This window comes from Ursus arctos, unplaced genomic scaffold, assembly GCF_023065955.2.
Source record: "Ursus arctos isolate Adak ecotype North America unplaced genomic scaffold, UrsArc2.0 scaffold_32, whole genome shotgun sequence".
NCBI lineage: Eukaryota > Metazoa > Chordata > Mammalia > Carnivora > Ursidae > Ursus > Ursus arctos.
This window is the reverse complement of record NW_026623008.1, coordinates 13,184,209-13,204,519: the sequence shown is the minus strand read 5'-3', so window position 1 is coordinate 13,204,519 and position 20,311 is coordinate 13,184,209. Positions and strand designations below refer to the sequence as shown.

Here is a 20,311-nt window from a genome sequence, read left to right as displayed (position 1 = left end):
TCGTGGTCGCTGCTCTGTCTCCAGTGTTCAGAGCAGCGTCAGAGACATAGCAGGTGCCCAGGAACCTTGCAGAATGAATGAGGGACCTGTCCTCATGGCCCCTGGTTTCGTGTCCTTCCTCCAGGCCTTCCAGGCTGGGTCCGTGAACCTCCAGACCCTTTCCCGGGGAGAAAGAATAAAAAGTATAAAAAGTGCCCCCCAACACTCAAAGCCCAAGTGACACTGAGGCCTAGAGGACCCTCCAGCTCAGGAGTGAATGACCTCAAGTCCTGGCTCTTACCCACCTGTCCCCCCACCTCGCCATCCGCAGACATGTTAGGGGCGGTGGTCACCAGTCAGTGAGGTCATAAGGTTCAAGACCGAACAGGGTCTCCGGGACAAGGAGTTCTTGAAATTCAGGACCCTGGAATCAGACCCTGAACCCCAAAAGCCGCCCTCCCCGTGGCTGTGAGCTAAGCTCAGGGTACTCCTCCAAGGTCCTGACCCACATCTTGGATGTTCTTGCCCACCCGGAGCTCAGCTCTTCGTGCCAAGGGAATCCCAGCTGGGTTCCATTCTGATGAGGCTGAGCTCTGGAACAGGCTGCCTTTTCAGCCCAGAGAAAGCAGTAACTTGGGGCCCGTTGGGATGAGGGCTGGATGGTGGGGAAGGAAAGGAAGAGCCCACCCTCTCCGTGTGCAAAACACTTAGAAGTGGTTTTGTGTTGATGGAATGTAAACTTCAAACGGCCACGCATGTTTGAATGCTGGTTCTCACAGACCCAGAGGAGGCCGGTCACGTGCCCGAGGACACACAGTAACAGGGCTGGGCCTGGAACTTGGATTTTGGACCCCAGGGCCAGTTCTTGCCCCCCCAGTTCTGTACTTGCTCTGGATTTCAGGATTCTGGGCCAACCCAGAATCCCCCCCATCTGCCCCCACCATTGGAGATAGAGGGGCCGGGTCTGGTGGCAGCTGCCACTGACCTGTGTGCCTCTGTTCCCTGCCCTTGTACCCCAGGATATGGTGGAAGCACACGTCCTCCCTGAAGGTAGCCAACGAGCCAGTCTTGGCATTCACACAGGGCAGCCCCGAGCGAGATGCGCTGCAAAAGGTAATGGGCCAGTGGGGGCACCCAGTGGGGGTAAGGTGTGGAGCGAGGACAGCCTTCAGCAGCCCCCCAGGATGCCTCTCCGTGCCTACAGCCATCACCCCCCTACTGCACCTGCCCCCAGCCTTGGAAGGAAACCGGGTCTGGGACAGCCGTGCGTCTGGAGGACGGGAGAGGCTGGAGGCAGCAGGGGGGGCAAGCTGGGCCACTTTGGGGCTCCCTCCAAAGGTCAGGGGTTGTAAGCCCACAGACGTTTTCTGCTTAAAAACATTGTCCCGTTAATTGCCAGTATTTTAAAAATCGTGAGATGTCATGTACATTTCAGATACAGTTTTCTATTCTGTTTATAATGGGAGGACCTGGCAACACTGGCCTCCCCTTCTGGCAGGACAGGAAATGACAGTGGACAGGGGCTGAGTCCTGCTGCCCCCTGAGCAGACCAGATGCTCTCTGACCTCAGAGCCCAGCCTCTTCATATTTCTGTTCTGGCCTGGGCATCTGTGTTTGCAGGCCCTCCACTGGGGTTTTAGGTGGGGCAGAGAGGGGGGAGGAAGTACCCATCCGCCCTCTTGTCCCCTCTGCAGGCCTTGAAGGACCTGAAGGGCCAGACGGAAGCCATTCCATGTGTGGTGGGGGACGAAGAGGTGTGGACATCGGATGTGCAGTACCAGGTGTCGGTGAGTCCAGTGGGCTGGTGGGGCTTGGTGTCTCCCTGAACCTGGGGTCCATCTCTCAGGCAACAGATGAGCTTGTCACACAGGGGGTTTCTGCCTCCAGAGGGGTTTATAGTCTGCTCTCAGATTTTGAATTCTGTGCGTGGATGTAAAACTTGCAAAAGCAGTCTTCGGGGTATCATCGTAGAAGATGCCGACTTCACGCCTGCCAAGGGAGTTAAAATAGTGACTGCCACCAGCTTTGCTGTCTCTTTAGAAAAGTGGACCCATGGGCCACCTTGAGGCTAGGAAGAAAGGACAGAATGTCAGAATTGCAGAGCATCCTTCCAAAGAAAGGACAGTCTCCAAAGCCCTGGCCTCTATTTTGCAACTGTTGCTCTGGGGGAAGATAAGCTCGTAGGATATGAGCACCCAGGGGGTGGCCAGGTGTTGCCTCCTCCTAGAAGCCCTCCGGCTGGAGCCATGCTCCTTCAAGAGGCCCTGTCCCATCTGCACAGTCTCCTCTTTCGGGCCTTGCCACTCCTCTTTGAGGGAGGAAGAGCAGGAGTTAGCTGCCCATTTTACAGATCAAGGGACAGGCTCAGAGATATTAAATGACCCGCCCAGAGTGGCACAGTGAGGTCCGGAATAGGGATGATTATTCCGGGTTCTGCAGAACCGCATCCCATTGATTTCGATTCAGGTGCATTTTCGAGGGAGGATTTGGAAGCAGCAATAATCACTCTTACGTTGCAGTAGGATCACCTCGCTGTGGCCTCTGGGTCATGGAATGAGAACCGTGGAGCCCTAGGTGCCGGAGACAACCCAGACTTGCCTTTACGCCTCCCGGTGACCGCAGGGAAGTGAACACATCACTTACAGTAGTCAGAGTGTTCTCGAAATAAATCCCAGCTGCACGATGGGGACAGCACAGCCCTTCCCCGTGATGGGCCCGGAGAGAAGTTTTCCCGAGGGTGTCCGAAGGACGCGGCGACGCAATAGGCAGGGTCCACACAGGGGTCTCATCGCGTGCGCAGATGTTTCGCGGAGCCACCTTTTGCACACTGTCCCTCCGTGCAGGCCGAGGACATCCCCAAAGCCCAGGGCCTGGGGATGCCGGGGGTCACCCCGCAGGCCCGTGTCTGCTGCCGGGGGAGCTTTTCTGTCTACAGTTCGGGGTGCAAACGGACAGCAGCAGCTTTGTTTCCAAACCTAATGAGGGGGAGATTTCACCTACACATTCAAACGGAAGGTGGGACCATGTGGCCGCGCCAGGCTGGCATGGCTGCAAGGCACCGCGTGGCTAGAACATGTCCGTGGGCCGCTCTCGGCGGGGGGGTTGGGGGGGATGGGGGGTGTCCCCGTCCCCCCCAGTGCACGATGCCAGCAAGCAGATGGGCACACGTGGGGCTTCAAGCTTTGTGCTGAGCAACCTGTTGCAAAATGAAAGCCGTGGTACGTGAGCCAGGTGGCCCCCTCTGTGGCAGTGTCTCCCAGAAACCTGTTTGAAGCTGGAAGAGACCCCAGCCCTTCTTTCCAGCAGGGCACATGTAAGTCATGATAATAAAACCCAGCCAGCCGGCCACGCCTCTCGGACCCAGGCCCAGGGCAGACGTGGGCTCTGCCCTCTCGGAGCCATCCTGCTAGAGAGCCGGTGGCCCCCGGGTCAACAAAGAAAGAAACGGGAATTCCAGCGGGTGAGGGACTGGGGACGGCGCGGGTGCTGTGCTGGCAACGCGGGGGCACATCAGGCAGGGCTCCCTGGAGGGGTGACCTCTGAGTCAAAGGCCGAGGATGAGGGTGGGTGGGGGTTCGCCGCCAGGCAGAGGGGCCCTCGGGCCGAGTCCTGGAGCTGGGAAGGGGCTCAGTGAGTTGCGGAACAGAGAGGAAGCCAGTGGGGTGGAGGGGTGGGTAGAGGTGACTTCCTGAGGTTCTTGTCACCTGTGGTTAAGGAACCTATTCCGAGAGCGCTGAGGAGTCACTGGAGAGGGTCAAGGCGGGGCGAGACTTTCTGGAAGAGCCCCGTTGCTCCTTACAGGAGAGTGCTTTCTAATTTCAGGACAGAGTGAAGAGGGGAGGGCTTGGCAGGACCTGTGAGTCCAGACTTAGACCTGTGGGTGTCCAGGGCTCCCGGGTGGCCGGGCAGTTTGGGGCGGGAAGGTGAGGAGAAGGCCAGGTGAGGAGCCGGGATGCAGGGGGCCGGGAAAGAGCCCAGAACAGAGCCTGGGGAATGTCAGTCCAAGGTGGGGAAGTGCTGCGCACCTCTGTGGAGGGTCTGCCCAAATCTGTGGGCTCCCCGCCTGCCCCCACAGTGGTGGGTGGTGGGTGCCTTTGAAACCATGGGGTTCCATTCCCTGGGGCTGCTTGACCCAGAAATGGGCACCCAACCCCAGGTGGGCCGGTTGGATTTACGGCCATGGCACTTAGAACGGGCAACTGGCATCTCGCTTTGAGGGGTTAGAAGCTACGGGGAGGACACCTTCCACCTCTGAGACGCGTGACCATGGTGGGTCTCTTGAAAGGTGCAGGGCACCGCCTGTCAGAGGAGCAGAGAGGACGAGAGCACCTCACAGTTTTCTGGCCGGGTTCCTTGAGTCTTCCTGAGGCCCAGCTGCAGGCCATCCGCGTCACCATAAGGAAGTCCCTGTGTGTAATAAGTTCCCCTTCCTGCCCGCTGCCTGGTCATGAAGCTTTGGGCTACTTGACCTCCCTGTGCCTCAGTCTTCGCATCTGCAAAATGGGATAGCAGTCGTGCTGTGTAGGGTTGTTGTCAGGGCAAATGGATTGATCCGTGCTGAGACTCGGTGCCCGCATGCAGACCGCTGAACAGACTTCAGCTGTGACAGCAGCTGTCCCTGTTTCCCTCAGAGCCTGTAGCTGGTTCATCAAAAAAAGCACTAGGGGCAGACCCGTCAGTGTTTCAGACCTCAGGAAGCCATTCACCGTGGTGTCGGGAGGTTTTCTCCTGCAGGTGTGGTGTGGGTTTTCTGTGGTGTCACTCACACACCAGATGGCCACGCTGCCCAGCCCATAACTCAGTCCTGCCCACAGGCAAGGAAGGGCCTGAGGAGTTCTCACAGCAGCTTCCATGATTCCCGATGGATTTCTCTAAAAGGGAGTTTCGGAGCTAATGGTGGGCTAAGCCTCATGCTGACATTAGCCTAAGAAGCCACCTGCTCAGGGTTCATCGAGCCAGGAACTGGCCTACACTTTGGATGGATCAGGAAACTCCTAGATCTGTAATTTGGGGGAGTCAAGGGTTGGCCCTTCTGCGGATGGGGGAGGCACATTCTGGCTCTGTCCAGATGGAACCTTGATCAGGTGCGTGCAGGGTAAGGCTGAGGACCGTGGGCCCCCAGCTCTTAGGGTTCTGAGGGTGCCCCGGGGCAGGAGTTGCCCACCCACAGGGGGCGTCCTGGAGCCCCCACTCCTGGATCAGCGACCAGAGGGTCCCAACACCTGGAGCCCTGGGAGCACAGGCTGGGATCACTCAGTTCACCCGGCCCCTCTGCGCTGCTCCAGCTTCCCGCTAGGATTTTGGTAACTCTCTGGGCGGGCATTTCCCATTCTCATGGCCCGTGGTGCCTCACTGACCTGGCCACACGGTAACCGGGGGAATGCAGGCATGGGAGGCAGCGGCCAGCGCCTGGCTTCTGGCGTAGGGGAGCTGCGGTCCGCTGGGGCTTGCTGAGTCGAAGGGCCTGGATCTGAGCTGCCTCCTCAGCCCCCGAGCATCACAGGCCAGTCTCAGGTGTGGACAAGATACAGGTGACTCTGCTGGGGGGTCAAAATGAGGGGGAAAGGGCACTTTCTCCTGAACCCTAGACCAGCACTGCCCCAGTAGAACTTCTCTGCAGTTACAACGATCAGTATCCACACGCTGTCCCACTACGGCAGCCACGGGCCATGCGTGGTCGTCCGGCCCATGGAACGTGGCAGGTGCAGCCGAGGAACGGGGTCGAAATGTCAGCAGGCACGTGTGGCTAGTGGCTGCCATGTTCGACGGGAAAGCCGCAAACAGCCCATTGGCAGACTGCTAGGTGGCGAAAGTGTTGAGGAGTGTGGTAGAAAGAAGTGAAGTTTCTCCCCGCTTTATTGCGCACGCTGGCTTCTGGCGCTGAAGGGTCCATTTGTGTTTGTGAAGGATCTTCCCTTTTCGATGAGTATATCTGGGTCCCCTGCCAGGGGCTGGAGAAGCGGTCGGTGTATCCCCCGGGCACTTGGGACAGCAGAAATCCTGAGCGGCACCCATGCCTGAGCCACAGCCGCGCACCGCACCCTCCCCGGCAGCATTTTCACCCGTGAGCCCATTTGGCCCTTCTCCCCATGCTGTGAGGCAGGGGGTCCCCATTTCCCACAGAGGGAGACTTGGAAAGGGAACTCACTTTACTCCGGCCCCCAGCTAGTAGGCGGCAGAGCTGGGATGTGAACCCGTGTCTGTCTGACCACAAAGTCCACACTTTTCCTGAAAGACTGTATGGTCCATGCCTTTCTCTGGGACCGTGAACCTGCCAGAGCGGGGACAGTCTTACTCACCAAACAGCAGGTGCTCCGTGACCCTGTAGTCAGAGAGATGGATGTGGGGATTGGAGGAGAGAGGGCGAGGGTGCTGAGGACTCTGGCCTGGAAGGCGAGCTCTGAGCCCAGCCATATCCTGTCCTGGCACCTCCCCACTGAGCAATGACCTCACTCTTCTCTCATCTTGCAGCCCTTCAACCATGGACACAAGGTGGCCAAGTTCTGCTATGCAGACAAGGTAAGTCCCTGATGACTTCGGGCTGGGGCACTGGCCCTCTGTTCCCCTCCTGGCTGCTGGCATGCAGGCGGATGTCAGTCGCTGCTTCCCTCTCTGGCCGTGGAGGGTGGAGTCTTTGACAAGGCTGGGCCTGTCGGGGGTTAATTCAAGCCAGATGAGAGCTGTGTGGGCCGCGGCTGACATCCCCTGATGTGCCTATGGCCTCGAGGCAGCCTGGTTTCCAAGGGGGGTAGATTCTGCAAGGCTGAGTCAGGGACATCAGAAGCACCACGGATGGGAAGGCCGACAGAGGATCGGCATCGTGGAGGGGCAGCGAGAGGGGTTGGCGTGCACTGTGGCAGGGGGGCTAGGAGCTGGCGTCATGTGGCAGCGAGGGCATGCCGGCTGTGGTTCTGGCCTGGCAGGTAAAGGCCAGGCACCTGACCTTGAGGGCTGGAGGCTCTAGCCGGTGGGATCGGGGGCCCCAGGAAGACGGTGAGGCCCTAATGAGACCACAAGAGAAAGGAGAGCTGGTTTAACAGCTAAGGGACTCGATGCCAAGTCCCTGGCATGCAGACCTCCCTGGCAGGTCCCTCAGACCTCCAGACGGCAGCAGGACAGGCTCGGAGCCTGCGGTTGGCTAGCAGGTGATGGGGACACTGTGTTTGCCACTTAGCCACTGGGGCCGAGGGAGCCACGGGTCCGTGGGTGGAGGGTGACCTCCAGTCTCCCTGGCCCACTCCCCCGGAGCCCTTCCTGCTGTGGGAGATAGCCCTGAACCTTTTCCTCTTCATTAGGCCATACTCAACAAAGCCATTGAGGCCGCGTTGGCCGCCAGGAAAGAGTGGGACCTGAAGCCTGTTACAGACCGGGCCCAGATCTTCCTGAAGGCAGCGGACATGCTGAGCGGGCCGCGCAGGGCAGAGGTCCTTGCCAAGACCATGGTGGGACAGGTGAAGTACCCGTGGGCACGGTCGGGGTGGGGTGGGAGGCTGTCATCCTCCGTCCGATACAGCAGCCATCGGCTGGGCTGCTTCTGGGAGCCGGGATGGCCCCGTGCCGTCCTCCAGGCTCAGTCAGACCTCCACAGCCCTCAGAGTGGGCTCTCTGACACCTCCAGCCAGTCACTCCAGGCTTACAAACCGCCACGGTCTCTCTGTCGCCGACAGTCCTGTCCCAAGTCCTGTGCGCAGCGCTCAGGGCCCTTTGTTTCCGGCCCGTGTCCAGCTTGCCGGCTGCTCGGCCCATGAGGTCACCCGTCTGGATTTAGCGGGACCCTGGACACTGCAGTCACCCCGTCTCCCTGCCCTGCCTCTACCCCAGTGGCTGTGCCTGGAATGCTCGCTCTCTCTTCTTTGTCTTGTGAACTCTTCCCTTCGAGCTCCAGCCCAGATACCACCTCCTCTGTGAGGCTTCCAGAATCTTCTCTGTCAGGAAGGGTTCGTCCCGCCTCTGTGCTCCTGTAGCATGCTGTTCATTTATCGGTTACAGCTCAGATCGTGTTGGGTATAATGAGTTCCTGTGTGTGTGTCAGCTCTTTGCAAGCTTTTTGGAGAAAGTAATCCCGAGTTAGCTCTTCTCCATCATCCTGGGCCTCGCAGCCTGTCTTTCTGGCGTTGTAGAAGCTCCTGGTAGACGGTTTTGTGAGTGCATGTCTGGCACTCGCAGCTCCAAGTGAGAGCCCAGGGGGCCCAGGGAGAAAGGGTTAATTTCACCCTCTCCTGGAGGGAGCCTTAGGCTCTTGGTCCCCTGGCAGGGTCAGCGCCCCGTCCTGTGGTGAGGGCCCCCTCTGCTGCACAGAGGTGGTATGACAGCTCCGTACCGGCTAAGGGTCTCCTGATTCTCAGCGGCTCCTGGGGTAGTTGTGGGCTCCGCTGTGTCCCCGGTGAGCCACACACACTCGACGGCCAGATTAAGGTGCCTTATTAATGGACTCAGGAACTTGTAGGAAGGGTGGTGGCCTCACAGAGCCGGGGCCAGAGCATCTTAGCTGCTGTATCTCCAGGTCCCAAGCAGGGTGACCGCTGCCAGTGACCCTGTGCGCCAAGAAGGAGCTGCCCTGATCGAGAGAAGCCCCATTCTTGCAGCCCAGAGGCTCTCCCCCGACCCTCACGTCTTTTGGGAGGAACGGGCAGCGGAAGGAGATGTTTGCTGTTGTCAGACCTCCTGCTGCTTGTTCAAACGCCTCTACCGAGGGCACCTGCTCACCTGGGGGAAGGAGCCGCCAGCACCGTGGGCACACGGTCAGTGTTGGAAAAGGGCCAGCGGGAGGCATGTCTGTCGTGGCTGACCCTCTGGTTGTCCTGCACGCAGGGTAAGACGGTGATCCAGGCGGAGATCGACGCGGCGGCTGAGCTCATCGACTTCTTCCGGTTCAATGCCAAGTTTGCTGTGGAGCTGGACGGCCAGCAGCCCCTCAGCGTGCCGCCCAGCACCAACAGCGTCGTGTACCGGGGACTGGAGGTACCCACAGGCGGCAGGGTGGGCAGGAGCCTGCAGGAGGAGCCTCGAGCTTGGCCTCACCACCTCCTCATCCCCCTTCCCCAGGGCTTCGTGGCGGCCATCTCCCCCTTTAACTTCACGGCGATCGGTGGCAACCTGGCTGGGGCGCCAGCCTTGATGGTGAGATGGTGACCTTGGTGAGATCGGGCAGGGTGGTGGGCAGGGGCAGGCGTGCAGCTCTCATTCCTGCCTCCACAGACGACAGGGCCTGGCCCTGGCTGCGGGGAGATGCCCAGAAGGCAGAGGCAGTGCCAGCCCCTGGAAAGGCTTTGGGGTCCGAGACTGGGGTGACTCCCAGCTCTGCCCTGCACTGGGGGATCCCCAGGCAAGCCCCCAAACTTCTGAGGTGGTTTCTTCCTCCTCCTCGAGGTGGAAATCTCAGCAAGCCCAGAGTGCAGGGTTGTGGGAAGTAGGTGGAGCCGCGTGTGGGACACACGCGTGGGACACGTCTGGCCCGTTGCAGGCTTCGTGTACAGGGACTGTTGATGGTGATGGCAGACCACGTTCCAGGCCTACTGTGTGCCCCGCGAGTGATCTGTCAGGTCTAGGAAATGACCACACAGATAAAGATTCGGACTTAGCTTCCAAGGCCCCAGCTTCACTGGCCTTGTCAGGGAGAAGGTGGCTGTCGCCCTCATGAGCTCCCGCCATAGGGGGTGATGCACCCCTGCCCTTAGCGGGCCTGTGTGGCTCGTGGGGCAGCAGGAGGAGGGCTGGCAGGTGGCGGGGGCCTGGGCCCCACAGGGGGCGGCTGGCTGATGTCGGGGCTGCTCCTGCCCAGGGCTGTCCTTGCGCATCTGTGTGCAGACAGACACACACTTGGGTGCCCGTGTGTCCTCAGTCAGGACACGTGCGGGGACAGCCCTGTGAGCGCTTGCCTGCCACGCCCAGTGAGCACCCAGCGATGTGGAAACACCCAGAACAGACCTGCCCAAGGGGTGCTGGCAGGACGAGTCCATACAGGCTTCTAGAAGAAGGGGGCCTTAGCCAGAGTGGGGGGGGCAGGGTGTGGTCCCACTGGCGGGGGTTTTTGGAGCCCAGTGCCTGACACCTGGAGCAGTAGGGACACCCCGGCCTGCCGAGGGGCCTGGTGGCTCCACGTGAGCGATGGCTGCGCTTCAGGATGGGGTGGCAGTCGGGGGCGGTGACCCCTGGCCCTGTGAGTCATCAGCATGCCTCCCGGGCAGGGCAACGTGGTCCTGTGGAAGCCCAGCGACACCGCCATGCTGGCCAGCTACGCTGTCTACCGCGTCCTCCGGGAGGCTGGCCTGCCCCCCAACATCATCCAGTTTGTGCCAGCGGACGGGCCCACATTTGGTGACACTGTCACCAGCTCGGAGCACCTCTGTGGGATCAACTTCACAGGCAGTGTGCCGTAAGTCCCTGGGGTGGGGTCGGGTGGGGCAGGCAGCGTGGGGACGTTCGCCAGGCGACGGCCTCATGACCTCTGCGGGAGCTGGAGGTCAGGTACTGACCGTACCCGCTGACTCGCTGTGTGGCCGTGGGTGGCCCACTTCACCTGTCTGAGCCTTCATTCCTTGATCTGTTCAACAAGAATATGGTCCCTACCTCGCAGAGCAATTGTGAGGGGCCAGTGAGTTAACAAAGAGGAAGAACTCTGGGCTGGAAGCAGCCGGCAGACGTGTGGTGATGCTGATTTTGATGCCACCTCTGTCACTGGGAAGGGCACAGGGGAGCTTGGGATGAATTGGAAGAGGAGAGTCAGGAAGGCTTCTTGGAGGAGGCGGTATCTAGGCAGAGGAGATAGCCAAACAAAGAGGGGTAGGGAGAGTGCTGTGGGAGAGGGAACAGCACACGCAGGGCCTCAAGGCTAACACTCCTATGCTCGGGGAGCCGCTGGTGGTTCCGCGGGGCTGGAGTGTGGGGTGCCGGAGCCGAGCTTAGAGTGTGGGCAGGAAATGGTTCAATCGTGACTGCTCCTTTATTCAGTAACGAGCAGGTGTATATGTCCAGTGAACGTGTGGACAAGTCCTGATTCTTAGAGGGTTTAGTCCCGTGACTGTAAGGCCTTGTGAGCCCGCAGAAGTGTCTAGACTTTATCCCGAAGGTGACTGGGAGCCACGGAAGGTTTTACACAGGGTGTGCGTGAAGCAGCTTTGTTTCAAACAGGTTGCAGACGGTAGCTGTCTAGCTGGACCTGGCAGGTGGTCCTGTCTGCTCTGACTCCTAACTGAGACAGACCGACCTCGTACGGTTGGCACAGTTCCATGCAGAAATCCTTTTGAGATTCCAGGCTCCTTTTGAGAACCTACCCCTCTGGGCCTGCGTGTCCACAGGGCACCGCTGGCTGGAGGAGGGGTGGAGTGCTGGCCGATCCTTACCAGCCTCCCCAGGCCCTGGGCCTCTGTGTGCCTGGTCCTTCTTCCCCTGCCTGGCCGCTGGGCCCTGCATTCGCAGCCTCTGTCCCAGGTGATCGCTCTGGCTGCTCTGTGCTCAAGTCACCAGTGGCCAGAAGCGGGAGACCAGTGAGGAGGCTGTCCACGTCCAGGAGGGGACAACAGAGGCCTGAAGCAGGGTGGAGACGGTGGGAATGGATTCAAGTGAGCAAGCAGCAGGGAGACAGGAACCCACGTCCATGGGGTTGGATAAGTGGATGGGGGTGTCCATGGGAAGGTCCAGGCTCTGGGCAGAGGGGGGCCAGGTGGGCACCTGGGTGGTGTGGGTGGACACGACTAGTCCCATGCCGGTCCCTTGGAGTGTGAGGTGCCCGAGGGTCATCTGAGTGGAGATGGCGGGGTCTGCATTAGGCGGTCCTTCCCGGTGTCCGTGGGGCACCTGCAGTGGCTTCCAGTCTCCCTCGCTCGGCCTCAGGCTCTCCTACCCCCCGTCCCCAGGGTTTGCCAGGTGTGATGGCGGCATTAGAATTGCTGAGGAGGACCATTTTCCAAAAAAGCCCACGCTGCCAAGCGCAGGCCCCACGGGTCCCCGCCTGTTAGCGGGCGGAGCGGGCCTGGCCCCCATTTGCCATGCTCTGATGAGCAGCAGGCTTAAAGGTAGGAAAGTCATAAATTAGTATTAGCTACTGTGTCGCAGGCTCCCTGGTGATTAGCATTTTTATTGTCTTGTGGCGCTAAGGTTGGTCACACTTCGGAGCTTGGGGAAGGGGGGGCTGCACTCCCTCTCCTAGGACCCTCCTTGGTTTGGCCTCCGGGGCTGGGGCGCTGGGCTGGGGACGCCCCTCCCAGACCATGGCGGTGTCTGTCCCCCCACCAGGCACCTGCACCGTATCTGACACGGACCTAAGCACTTGACTCCCATTAGAGCCATCCCAGAACAGCTCTGCCAGGTGCGACTGTTCTCTCCAGTTCCCAGATGAGGTGCACGATTTGAGGTTGAGTGATGAGTGCAGGCCATGGCCATGTGGCCATGAGGGTCAGAGTCGGGACCCCTGGCCTTGTTGGCATGATCTTGCCACCAAACCTACCTTTACTCCTTCCCCACGGGCCCCAAATGGAGCCTGTCTCCAGCTGCCCCCGCCTACCCCGTTCCCCCCCCCCACTCCAACGCTCGCTCTGACCCCTGTTCCCACTTGCTGGGCTTTGGGGCCCCTTCATCTAGTAGGGCCTGCTCCCCAGCCCCCAGGACCCTCCCTGTCCCAGGGCCCTGAGCCTTGCCCTGTCCTCTACTTTCAGCACCTTCAAACACCTGTGGAAGCAGGTGGCCCAGAACCTGGACCGGTTCCGCACCTTCCCACGTCTGGCCGGAGGTAAGGGTCCCCTCTCCCAGCGCCCTCCCTGGGGCCCCAGGGAACCCTCCCTGACTGTCCTGAAGGAGGAAGAGGCCGAGGTGGTGCCCCCGTGGGGGGGGGCAGCCCTGCAGGAGCTGAGCAGTGAGGGGCCTCCGGGGCGGAGCCTCGGCTCTGCTAGATCCTGGGGCTTGGGCCCTAGAATGTGCGGTTCATTCATTCACTCATCATTCAGCAAATGGAATATTAAGCCGCTGTGGAGGCACTTTCTGGACACCAGGGATGCTGGGATGGCGAGAGGCGCAGACCCAGCCCTCGGAACTTGTGTTCGGTAGCAGGAGGCAGATGGCAGCACACAGATGGTGTGGAGAATCCACAGAGAGGAAGACGGCGTGCAGAGACCCCCGGGCGGGCGTCATCTAGGGTGGTGGGTCGGGTGGCCCTCTTCAAGGAGGGAGCCTTTGAGCTGAGACCTGGATACAGAGAGGAAGCCAGCCAGCCTCGCAAAGGTCTGGGGAGCCGAGCCGTCGCGGGCCCGGCGCTGTGTGGTGGAACCTTGGGTGCTGATGGAGATGTGCCGTGTGTGTGTGTGTGTGTGTGTGTGTGTGCGCGCGCACGCGTGCGCTGTGTGGCCCGGGGGCCGGAAGCCGCAGGTGCCTGTCGAGCACTCGAAAGGCAGCTGGTGTGACCAACGAAGTGAATGGTTGGTTTTGCTTCATTTAAATGAGTGTGAATGTGAGTAGTCCCGTGTGTCTGGCGGCGGCTGTTCACCGAGATGGTGGCAGAGGGACCTGTAGGTGCCGGGGCCACGAGGTGGGAATGAGGCCAGTGTAGGTGACGTTGGGAGGCAGGGGGCCAGCAGGACAGGGGCCCGAGAGCTCCGCAAGGCTGGAGCTTAACTGAAATACTGCGAATTTTCCCACAAAGAAACACGTGCATGGTCAAGGAGATTTGCTGTGTGGAAGCAAAACAGATTCCTTGTCTGCAGGACTTCCCAGAGCCTTTAATGCTTTTAAAGGCATGACGTATTTTTAGGAGCAAGGACTGATACACGTTTCCTAAACTCTCTGGCCCCCATGGACCAAGATTTTTGGGCAAAGGGCTGAGTCCCTAAGAGAAGGCCGTCCAGGTGGAGGGGGCTGGTCGTTACACGTTCTTGCTCCTGGGGATGACGTGGGGCCCACGGGGAGACTGGACCCACTCCTGAGCTGGTGGACGCTCTGATGGGGGGTCAGGGAAGGTGCGCCCTCAGCCAGCTGTGGTGTCGCCACCCTAGTCTACCCTTCACAGGGTGGGAGCAGTGAGCTGTGTCTGGGTTTCTGTTTTCTGCCCCCTTCCCGCTGTGCCCCGAGGGAGGGAGGCCGCTGCTTCTCGACCACCTCCCAGCCTCCAGGCTTACTCTGTGTCTCTCTTTTTTAAGTATGTATTTAAATAATTTCTACGCCCAACGTGGGGCTTGAACTCACGACCCAGAGAGATCAAGGTTGCATGCTCTTCCGGCTGAGTCAGCCAGGCGCTGTTTTCTTGTCTTTAGAATGGGGACGACAGGGTTGCTGTGGGGCTTTCAGGAGACAAAGCAGGAGGTGCTCTGAGCGGAGTTTGGCAGGTGGTTCGTGCTCTGTGACCAGGAGCTGCTGGTCACTAATGTTTCATGGAGGGAGGAGACCAGGGCCCAGGGGCTGAGAAAACGAGGGGGAGGCGGTGTTTGCTGCCGTGAGTAGGGAAGAGGGACCATCCCTGGTGGCCGACGTGGAGTAGACTCCCTCCTTCTCCTCCCACCGGGTTGGGGGTCGGGAAGGTGCCAAGAAAGCTATGTCCACTTCTGGGAATGGATTGGCTCCTGGGAGCCTCAGATTCTGGTCCTTCTGCCTTGATGGTGGGAGTAACCGTGCCCCAGCCTCAGTTTCCCCAGCCATAGGGTGGCAGATGGGCCTGGCTCGCCGGCTTCCGGGGTGCTGTCCAGCCATGACCCGGGGTTGGGGCTGCACACACCTGTGCACAGGTACAGGCGGGGCTGGCCGGGAAGCTGGCTCCCCTCACGCCCCCTCTCCACTGCAGAGTGTGGGGGGAAGAACTTCCACTTTGTGCACCACTCGGCTGATGTGGACAGCGTGGTGAGTGGGACCCTGCGCTCGGCCTTCGAGTACGGCGGCCAGAAGTGCTCAGCCTGCTCCCGCCTCTACGTGCCGCAGTCGCTGTGGCCGCAGATCAAAGGGCGGCTGCTGGAGGAGCATGGCAGGATCAAAGTGGGCAACGTGAGTGGCGCGTCCTCCCCGCCGCGGCCCAGCGGGTGGCTGATGGGATTGGAGGCTCCTGGGCGATGGCGGTGGCAGTGGCAGTGGCAGCGGGGCTGGGGTGTGCGGGGAGGGGGCTCCTTTGTCTGCGGCCCGTGGTGACTCCGGCTCTCCTGGTGTCTCCCTTGCCCCCAGCCCGCAGAGGATTTTGGGACCTTCTTCTCGGCCGTGATTGATGCCAAGGTACGGGCAAGAAGCAGGTGTTCCTGGGGGGCCGGGCCCCTGCCCTGGGTGGGAGACTGGGGGCCTTGACTGGGGGCGACCCAGCCCCACTGCTCCGGGCAAGGCAGTCCGATGGCCGCACGGGCGCCCCCACCCTGAGCTTGGAAACCGGCAGAAACATCTGTAACCAGCTTCTTCCGTGCGTCCTGCACCCAGGCTCGACAAACCCGCACAGAGTGCCCACATGCACACAGACAGGCCCGTGTGGCTGCAGTGTGAGCCCGAACACGAGCACGTGCCTGTGTGTGCCCACAGCACACTGATGAGCTCGGTGCGTAGGCAGGCGTGTGGGTCACCCGCAGACACACGCCCACATACACACCAGTGCGCCATCTCCAACAGATACACCTCCGAACAGATACACCTCGTGTGTGCACACGTGTGTTCGTGTGTGTGTCCGTATGTATATCGGTGGACGTCGTCTGCATTCATACACGTACGTGTAACACGGGCACATGTATAAACACGTACTTAAGCATGAAGGCTTGTGGTCATGCATATGCCTGTGTGTACATTCGTGTGTGTTGCGTTTCTGTACGTGTAATTGTGGTTCTGCCACACACACACACACACACACACACACTCACACTCACACTCTTTCTCACGTGGGCGTGTACGTCTGCCCCTGTTTCTGCCATGGCTTAGTCAGACTCTGGCTTTGCCCTCTCCCCATTCCAGAATTTGGGCCCTTCAGGCACAAATGCTTTGGGGTGAGTGTGGGTGGGGGGCGCTGCTGCTGGGGATGGCCTCGCAGCCGGTCTGTGACACCCCTTCCCCCCCCCCGCCAATCCCAGTCCTTCGGCCGCATCAAGAAGTGGCTGGAGCACGCCCGCTCCTCACCCAGCCTCACCATCCTGGCTGGGGGCAAGTGTGACGACTCTGTGGGCTACTTCGTGGAACCCTGCATCGTCGAGAGCAAGGACCCTCAGGAGCCCATCATGAAGGAGGTGAGTAGGGCGGGCAGCCTGGGGTGTAGAGAACAGTCTCTGCGCCGAGCGGAGCACGCACAGGACCCTGGAATGTGGCTTCTTGTGGTGTTACTGCATTTCACAGATGGGAGTGTGAGGTCCCAGAAAGGGAGTGTCTCACTCCTGGTGAGAGCAGAGCCAGGCCTGGAAGTTAGGCCTCCTGACCCCAAATCCAGGGCTCTGTCCTTGACACTGTTGAGCCTGGCAATGTCCCAGCACTTCCACTGCCCGTGGCCACTAAGGCCACTGTCCCCATCTTAACTCTGGGCTGGCCGGGCCCTTGACTGAGAGGAGAGGGTGTTATCATTCCCATCTTACAGATGAGAAATGGAGGCTCTGAGGGGTCAAAGCACTTGTCCAGGATGGCAGTGGAGGGGTGGCAGAAGGGACAGTGATATTGCCGGGCAATTCCTGTGCCAGCTGCTGCCAGGAGTCTCGCTCTCGGGTGTGGGTTTGGTGGTGCGGAGAGCCAGAAAGTGTCCTTGGATCTTTGCCAGGTTGGGATGCGGTGGACAGGGCAGGAACTAGGACTTTGCTCTGTCCTAAGGGAGCCCAGCGGGAGGTGCCTGGCCCTTCGAGCTGTGTGGACTGGGAGGGGGGTGGGGGGGGAGGCAGAGGCCAGAGCAGGGGCCTGAGAGGCTTTGGGGCTCTGGTCCCAGTGGGGTCTGACTCCCGGGCTTCTGTCTCAGGAGATCTTCGGGCCCGTCCTGACCGTGTACGTCTACCCGGACGACGAGTACAAGGAGACGCTGCGGCTGGTCGACAGCACCACCAGCTACGGCCTCACGGGGGCAGTGTTCGCCCAGGATAAGTGAGTGGCCACCGCCCTTCTGCTCCTGTCCTGGTGTCCTGCCCCACCCTGTCCCGAGACCACCCTCCTGGACGAGGATCCTAGTACTAATGCCACCCCTTCCCCTCACTTCAGCCCCCACTGGCAGGCGGGCAGGCAGCCCAAGCACGGGGACAGAGGCAGCCGGGCTCTCTACGGAAACGCAGATTCTGGGGTCCCATTTTGGCCACGGAAACTAGATCTCTGGGGATGGGGCCGTGGAATCCGAGCTTTGGACCAGCTCCCGTGGGTCTGATGGGGCCCCACTCCGCAAGGTCATTGCCTCCTGCTGCCGAGCAGGAAAGCTGGGCTCGGGCCAGGGGCACGCTGCTCACCCTGCCGCAGCTGCGTCTGAGCCAGGACACCGTGGTGCTAAGCCCTCGGCTTCTCCTTCCTCCGTGGCACTAGCTGCTGCCCCCTCTGCCCCTAAGAGGGTGGAGAGGAGATTGGAACCTGGGGTCAGGGTGGGGGCTCAGGGGTGGGGGCCACTCCCTGAGCGCATGCAGCCTGATGCTCATCTTCCCGTTCAGCTCTTGCAGCAGCCCTGCGGGGGTGGGGGGGGGCATGCTAACCACGTTCAGGAGGAGGAGGGGGCGCAGAGGCTCTCAGACCCTGCCCGAGGGGTCTAGAGCCCCTGGGGCCGGTCCCCGTCTGCCGGGCAGCTGGCGTGGGCTGGGCAGCTGGCTGCTGGAGGTCGGATGCGGGGCTGGGGGCAGGCGAGCCGGGGCCCTTGCTAACACCGCCCTGCTGCCTAGGACTGTTGTCCAGGAGGCCACAACGGTGCTGAGGAACACGGCCGGCAACTTCTACATCAATGACAAGTCCACTGGCTCCGTGGTCGGCCAGCAGCCCTTTGGGGGGGCCCGAGCCTCTGGTGAGTGCGTCCTCCTTTCCAGGGCAGGGGCAGGTTCTGTCCGGAGACTCTCAACCCCTCACTTCAAGGGTGTTAAGAGTAATAATAGCAAACGCTGTGGGGCGGAGCTAGGGAAGGTACCGTTGTTCTTCCCATTTTACAGAGGGGTAAACTGACGCACAGGGAGGGGGAGCGACTTGCTCAAGAGCACGTGGCTGCGAAGTGGTGGAGCTGGCATTTCGGTTCAGCACCCACGCCTTTTACCACCGTGCTCCGGGGTCACTTGAGTGCAACTCCTCCTCTTTACAAATGGGGAAACTGAGGTTCAGAGAGGGGGCGGACAGTGACTTGCCCTAGATCACAGCTGCCTTGGTGCAGAGCCAGGGCCAGTGGGTCCCAGTGGAGTGCACTCTCCACAGTGCTCCCAGACACCCCTTGTGGGTGGGGCGCACGGCCCCGGGGAGCCTGGGTCCCGCCTCACCTGACCTCTGACCGAGCGCGCCGCACAGGTGAGCTCAGGAAACCCTGTCGTCGTGGACACATTCGGTTTTTGTTGAGCTGCTTATTGCCTGTGCCGGTGCCCGGGTTAGTCTGTCAGCTCTTCCCACCCCCTTCCCTTCTGCGCGGAGCTGCCGTATCTCTTCAGAGAAAAACAGAACTGTCCTTTCCGCAGGAACCAATGACAAGCCAGGGGGGCCCCACTATGTCCTGCGGTGGACGTCGCCCCAGGTCATCAAGGAGACCCACGAGCCTCTGGGGGATTGGCGCTACGCCTACATGCAGTGAGCCCCGCTTGGCACCTCTGCTGTCTGTCCACCTGTCTGTCCGGACGGTTGACCTCAGTGCACTGGCCCCGCTCCAGCCCCTTTGACCTGCTCCCCGTGGGACGGCCCCCTCTCCGGGGCCGAGACTGCCCCCTTGCCCTGCGCTGGGCTATATCCTGGCCTGTCCCCTCCTCAGGGGCAGGTGCGGGCTCTGATTGGAGACCATGCTGGGGAGGAACAGGGCTGCCACCCCTTATCTCACGGCTGTCCTAGAGGTTCTTTCTGGCAGGTTCTCCACCTGTTTTCTTTCTCTGCACTGTGGCCCAGTGGCTCAGGGACCTGGGGAATGGCAGTAGAGTGCCTCCCAGGGTCCCTTTGGGACAAGGAAGCAGCTCTGGGCCCCTTGGCAAACCTGAGCATCCAGAGACTCCTGGCCTTGGCCTTGGTTCCCCCAGGACTCCAGGATTAGGTGTGACCCAGGGTGGCTGCAGGGCATGGGGGCACCAGCGGGCCTGGCCCTCTTTGGTCCTGGCTCTTCCTCACCAGGGCTCAGCCCACGCCCAGCTGGGCCAGCGGGTACCTGTGCCTGACCATATGCCTTAGACACCCGTGTGCCTTTCTCCAGGGCACCTCTGTTTTCCGGAGGCCCGCATCATTCCTGGCCGTCTCCGTGTGGTGGGCTTGGGGGCAGGCTACCTGCTGAGGTGCAGGATGGGTGGTCCTTCCCATTTGGGCTGTGGTTTTGGAAGACCCTCGGTGGACCTTCGTGCCATCTCAGCTTGCCATCGGCTCTCGGCTCTACCTTCAGAGACGGCCGTGCTCCCCACCTGTGTTGGCCCAGGGTTTCCCGCAGGAGCTCGGCCCCCACTGGCTGTGGTAGAACAGGCCTGGGGAGACTGCTCCCACCTTCTCCCAGCCTCGACACCTGGCCTTGGGTTCCCGTCCAGCCTGGGCCGAGGATGGCCCATAGAACCTTCCCTCCTTTGCAGAGGTGGCTCTGTGAGTGGACTGGTCCCTAGGCGGCCTGTTCTGCAATGCAGCTGGCTGGTGGACACACAGAAAAAACCTGCCAATTGGATTGCAGGGGGGGTTGGGGATTGATAAGGGGTGACTTTGGGGGACAGTTTTTAAGGGGCCCTAAGAGTGCTGGCCCTTCCTCAAGGTCAGCCAGCATGGGTCCCCTGTGGGGCTGGCCGCCGAGCACCATGGTTGTACACTGTGGCCTGCGGTCCGGTGGTCACACCGCCGGGGCGGGGCGTAGGATCTGCTTCCTTCCACGTTCCTCATCGCTGCCTGGCGCGGCCAGTCAGCTGGGGAGAGGTGCTGGAGGTGGTCCTGGTTCTACTGATTCGACACTGGGAGGTGGCGGTGGGATTCGCTCTGCTGCCACCCTAATAAATGCTTGTTATGTAATCAAATCGCTGGTCTTTCCTGTCGGGGTGTTGGGGGCTGGCCAGCTTCTCCCAAGAAACGCTGATATACGGGACATTATGTTGCTCGTGTGTCCTTCACGTCAGGAGCGCGGGGCCCCCAGCGTGATGGAAGGAAAGGCGGGCACTGATGTTTGGGAATATGGGCTGGAGGTGTGGGAACTGGAGTCAGATGGGTTCCAATCTGGGTTCAAATCCTGCCTCTGTCCTCAGAAAGTTGTGCAACCTCTCTGCACTTCTCTCTTTATCTAAGGTGGGTAATTATA

The 20,311-nt window shown here is 60.7% G+C and overlaps 1 protein-coding gene across 1 annotated transcript in view; it reads left to right on the top strand.

Moving 5' to 3' along the window:
• The window catches only part of ALDH4A1 (aldehyde dehydrogenase 4 family member A1), a 28,266-nt gene extending 8,233 nt beyond the window's left edge, over positions 1 to 20,033 (top strand). Inside the window, exons 2-15 of the mRNA XM_026519705.4 lie at positions 999 to 1,092; positions 1,674 to 1,766; positions 6,451 to 6,498; positions 7,275 to 7,430; positions 8,791 to 8,940; positions 9,025 to 9,099; positions 10,167 to 10,354; positions 12,633 to 12,706; positions 14,744 to 14,940; positions 15,115 to 15,162; positions 15,996 to 16,148; positions 16,859 to 16,980; positions 17,754 to 17,872; positions 18,525 to 20,033. Coding sequence (XP_026375490.2) covers positions 999 to 1,092; positions 1,674 to 1,766; positions 6,451 to 6,498; positions 7,275 to 7,430; positions 8,791 to 8,940; positions 9,025 to 9,099; positions 10,167 to 10,354; positions 12,633 to 12,706; positions 14,744 to 14,940; positions 15,115 to 15,162; positions 15,996 to 16,148; positions 16,859 to 16,980; positions 17,754 to 17,872; positions 18,525 to 18,637 — 1,630 coding nt within the window. The 3' untranslated portion in view covers positions 18,638 to 20,033. The remainder of the gene's footprint in view (positions 1 to 998; positions 1,093 to 1,673; positions 1,767 to 6,450; positions 6,499 to 7,274; positions 7,431 to 8,790; positions 8,941 to 9,024; positions 9,100 to 10,166; positions 10,355 to 12,632; positions 12,707 to 14,743; positions 14,941 to 15,114; positions 15,163 to 15,995; positions 16,149 to 16,858; positions 16,981 to 17,753; positions 17,873 to 18,524) is intronic.
• The last annotated feature ends 278 nt before the right edge of the window (positions 20,034 to 20,311 follow it).